General features: G+C 55.4%; 1 protein-coding gene across 1 annotated transcript in view; it reads right to left on the bottom strand.

The window, feature by feature from the left end:
• The window catches only part of Espn (espin), a 32,821-nt gene that overhangs the window by 25,050 nt on the left and 2,929 nt on the right, over nt 1-4,842 (bottom strand). Inside the window, exon 2 of the mRNA XM_026782201.1 lies at nt 3,913-4,106. Within this exon, the coding sequence (XP_026638002.1) occupies nt 3,913-4,106 (194 nt within the window). The remainder of the gene's footprint in view (nt 1-3,912; nt 4,107-4,842) is intronic.

Raw genomic sequence — 4,842 nt, 5'->3', positions numbered from 1 at the left:
GTTCTGTATACACAAAGGCTTATGGCAGAGCCGCTCTATGCTGCCCGCTGGGACAGACAGCCTGCACACCCACACACCCCTGAGTAGAAGTGTTCCTCTAAACTGGGGGCCGGTGCTGCTCTCAACCTATGTGAGTGTCTCCTAAGCTGGGACAACTGTGTCCCCGGTGCTGGTGAGCTGGGCAGAGTTCAGACCTACTTGTGGGGTGAAGAAGTGTGTAAGCGAAAAGAGGCAGCCAGGCCAGGAGCCCTGTGCCCACCATGGCCTCGGCCTCTCGGGTAAGCTGGGAGCCTTTGCCAAATGGGCACAGGGAGATGCAGAAAGGGAGTTCCAGATAAGGTCGCCGGCAGTAACCTGTCACCAGGCACAGACCTAGGATTCCAGACTCCTCATCAATCAGCAAACAAAGGCCCACGGCATGCAGACACTGGGCACACAGAGCGAGGAAGATAAGCCTGTAGCGTCATTATTCATGGGGTCCAACAGTAAGAAAACACAGAAAGACATGTAGAAGGCTTTGTTCACAGATGATAAGGGCCCAGGAGCCTGAGAGGAAGACCTCAGAGCCTTCCCTACTCTCCAGTCTCAAAGCTCAGTCAGGGTTGAGCCCAGGGCCCTCCTCCAGCAGTAAAGGCTGGAGAACAGCCCAAAGCAGACATGGCAAAGGCATTCAGGAAGAGGACTCTTGGATTTACCATCCTTGTTAAGAGTCAACCCAAACAGGGCGGTGGTGGCGCATGCCTGTAATCTCAGCACTCGGGAGGCAGAGGCAGGCAGATGCTTGTGAGTTTGAGGCCAGCCTGGTCTACAAAGCGAGTTCCAGGACAGCCAGAGCTGTTACATAGAGAAACCCTGTCTTAAAAAAACAAGCAAACAAAAGAGTTTGGAAGCAAAGAAGTCTGCCAGCTGGTTCACTGTTCAGCTGGCTTTTCAGTCGCCCCGTCTGGGGATGCAGACACCATAGTCACCGTGAGTTTCTTGTGTTTCTGTCCCAGACTGTCAGCCCATCTATCTCCAGGTTAGGGGGCCCTTTTTCTGCAGGGTTCTTAGAGGAAGGCCCCCCTCCTCCTGCCCAGAGTGGGAGGGAGGTGTTCTGTGGCTAGTTATCTTTCTGGAGAGATTCAGTCCAATGAATTGGGGTAGACTAGAGGAAAAGAATGTACTCCGTGTTCCTGTGACCTCAAGCCCTTTGAAATTCCCCGAAGGCATAGGCCTGCACTGGTAGGGCCCTTCCCAAAGCTGCCCAGCCCTCCGGCTCCTCTGCAGCTTGTCAGCCCCATGGCCCATGGTTACCCACAGCCTCCCTGGGCAGGATCGAGTTTCCCACGGATGGCACTCTTCCTCCCTCACCAACGCCCCAGAGAGAGCTGAGTCCCTGTGAATAATTCACAAGCTTCGTAGCAGGCCTGGGAGGCTCCAGCGAGCATGGAGCCTCAGCCTCAGGGCTGGGCTGTGGGGGTCCTCCGATTGGATCCTGTGACCCCAGAGAATCCCACTCCCAAGGCCAGACCCCAATTTCTAGTCTCCTCTCTTGCCTGAGCTTAGCCTGGCATGCGTTCAAAGGTAACTTCTTATCAACCTGGTCACAAACCCTGGCAGGGATGGCAGGCCCTCCATCTAACTCCCTGAGATTCTTGGTGACTCCTGGGTGGTCTGGCAGCCCCTCAATGAGGTCATTTGGCACAGAGTCAGCACCAGGGTCTGATATTACTCAGAACCTGGGAGAGTCAGGGGCTCCAGGGCCTCCAAGGGCTCCAAGGGCTGGAGCTCATGAATGTGTTGCACAGCAGAGCTGGAGTCTTCCTCCATAGGAATCTCAGCCCATGGGGGACGCTAGGCTTGTCCTGAGTGGGGTCTTTCGCTAAGGCACATAAAGGGCTAGTGATTCTCACTGGAACCCACAGAGCAGGCTCGGAGCCCTGTCTGCTCATAGCACTCACACTAGCCTGGACCTCTCCTTGCGCTGTGTCTGAAGGAGAGGCTCGTGAGAACAGGACAATGTTCGTAGTCCATAACCTGTCATCTTAGGAACTCGGTGTCCTGTGCTTAGAGTGAGGGCTCCTGAGAGCACATCAGAACCACAGCCTTAGCTGAGGACCTGCCACAGGAATGGCCAGGCCCTAATCTGAAGGGGCTAACAGGAAACTGGGCCAGCGCTCCCTAGGGCTGCTGATGGTGGCAGGTCAGACCCCACACTCAGAAGTCCCTGGGGCCACTGACTTGGATCTGACCTCCAGCTCTGCTTGTCTGAATGCGAAGCCTTCACACCTCAGTGGCCACCAAATGGCTCTGCAGAGAAGCCACCCCAGCAAAGTTCCTTCCTGCTGGCTCACCCACCCACCCAATGCCAGACAGGGAAACCCTTGCCAGATGCCAAACAGGCCCAGCCTGCCTACCCAGAGCTGAGGAGAGAACTGGTGCCCGGCCTTCTTGGTCTGAGAGCTGTCCTACGTCCACACCAGTGTCTGTCCTATGCTCTGTAGCCAGTCTGCTCCCTGCTGGGCAGTGGCCATGAGGCAACCTCGGAAATGAATAGGTGTTGTGTCTAACCCTGTCACCTTGCAAAGGTCCTCCTCCTGAGGCTGGGCACACATACTTGGACAGAAACTGAGGAGCCCCCTCAGCCTCAGGTCCTGGTGGTGGCTGCTCACATCCTACACCGTTAGGGAGAATCCATGTCTTTTCCCTGAGGTCCTTGTCCTCAGCCCAGGGCACGTCAGACCTGACTGTCTTCCTCCCCCAGGCTCTCCTGCGTCACTTTGCTCTGCTATGAGTCTCTTTCCCCAACATGTCCCCATCCTGTCCCAGGATCTCCCAGTGACACGGATGGGTTGAGAGGCCGCGGAGCAGGAAGATTTTCTAGAGGAAGCCTGCTCATGGCTCTGGGGCTCGGAGGAATCATGGGACTACAGGATGGCTCTCCTCTTACCTGCTCGATCATTGATCCTTCCTCTCCCGGTCATGCTCAGGCTAGGAGGTGACCCCTAACTCAACACTCCGAGCACAGACCGAAGACCACCTGCTGCAGCCAGGCAAGCACCCAGAGGAGGGCGAGTGACCTGGGCTTGCATGCATGCCCAGTGTACCAAATCAACTTTTTTTTTTTTGTTTTGTTTTTTCGAGACAGGGTTTCTCTGTAGCTTTTGGAGCCTGTCCTGGAACTAGTTCTTGTAGACTAGGCTGGCCTCGAACTCACAAAGATTCCGCCTGCCTCTGCCTCCTGAGTGCTGGGATTAAAGGCGTGCACCATCACCGCCCAGCTTCAACTCCAACTCTAAGATGCTAGGGGGGCTAAGGTAGGGAGCATCTGCTTGCAGAGCCTGAAACAGAGGCCCCAACAGGCCGTGTAAAAGGCAGATGTTTCACTTTGGCTGGACCTGTCTTAGGCTTGGGCTTCTGAACCCCGTATTATCACTGATGTCTGCCTCCAGGTATCCCCTAGAGCCCTGCCTCTGAGACCTCCTTAAGAGAAAAGACCTGAAGTCCTGTGTGGTAGGTAGTCAGACCTGTAATCCCAGTCCTTGGGAAGTGGTCTCAGAAAGACTGAGACCCCTTAGGCTGGGCCTGGAAGTCACTCAGGAGGCAGAGGCCCGTAGGCAGATCTCCGTGAGTCTGAGGCCATCCTGGTCTACATAGTAAGTTCCAGGCCAACCAAAGACCCATCTCAAAAAATATGGATAAATAAACGAACGAATAAAAGAAAGAAAAAAAGTATAGATCAGGAATCCAAGGCCCAAATCCTTTACTTAGCAAGTTCGAGGCCAGCCTGAGCTATATAAGAGCCTGTTTCAAAAAACAATGAGGGCGACCTGGCCTGGGAGTGCAGCTCCGTGGCAGACTCTGTGCATATGCAAGTCCCAGTTTCAATCCCCAGCACAAAACCAGAACAAGGACGCAAAGAGAGGCTCTTACTCAGGGTAATGCTCGACCAGAAGCTTCGTGGAGGGAAGGTCTCCTTTGGCGGCGGCATAGTGGAGAGGCAGGGCACCTGTGTTTGTGGTGATGGCTGAGTTCGCACCGCCGTGATGCAGAAGCCAGTTCACCACGTCTGGGTGGCCAAAGCGGGCAGCCAGATGCAGGACTGTGGCACCAGAATTATCTTTTTCCTGCGGTGAGAGAGCTAGTTAAAACGCTGTCGTCGGAACCGTTCTTGCCAGGCGCTCAGTCCACGGCCAGCCTCCTCCGGGAGGTGGGGCACATGTCCATGTGCTGACCCTCCCTTGAGGGAATGGCTCTGCCTAGCTGAGCATGCTTTGGAGGGGAAATAGATCTCAGGAATTTGAATCTACTTCTGTCCTTAGGCAACTTCTGGCTGGCTTTGACCTTTGGGCCATAGGTAGAAAGGACTCTTGGAGGCCTTCGGGACATGATGGAGAGCTGCCAGTACACGAGGCTCCCAGGACATGGCACCCTTTGTCACAGCAACAGTTGTGCGCAGCCCTGGCACCTAGGAAACATGTGAGCCCATGACTACATTGCTGGGCTAAGTGAGGCGGGCAGGGAGGGGATAGCTGGGTCTCTACCAGGCTGGCATTAGGATTTCCCTTGCCTCCAGCCCTCATTCCTCCTCTTGCTCATTCTCAGGTGTCCTTTGGGAGGGACAGAGCCTTCCATTGTGGTATAGCTCCAACAACCCAACCCCCACGCAAGAAGCTGCCCTCCTGCAGACTCCCCTGCACACAGCTTCAGGAACAAGCTGTGTCCTCACCCTGTGGAGGAGGAGGTTGCTGGGCACTGGTGGGCAGGGCCCGGGGCAGCCAGCCAATGGTGTGGGTGTGTACTAGTGGCAGGCTCTTTGAGAGGCTGGGTAAAACGCTGCAGACACCCTCTGGGTCCAGAACC

Source organism: Microtus ochrogaster, chromosome 10, assembly GCF_000317375.1.
Source record: "Microtus ochrogaster isolate Prairie Vole_2 chromosome 10, MicOch1.0, whole genome shotgun sequence".
Lineage (NCBI taxonomy): Eukaryota > Metazoa > Chordata > Mammalia > Rodentia > Cricetidae > Microtus > Microtus ochrogaster.
The sequence above is the reverse complement of the archived record's forward strand: the minus strand, read 5'-3'. Positions and strand labels throughout refer to the sequence as shown.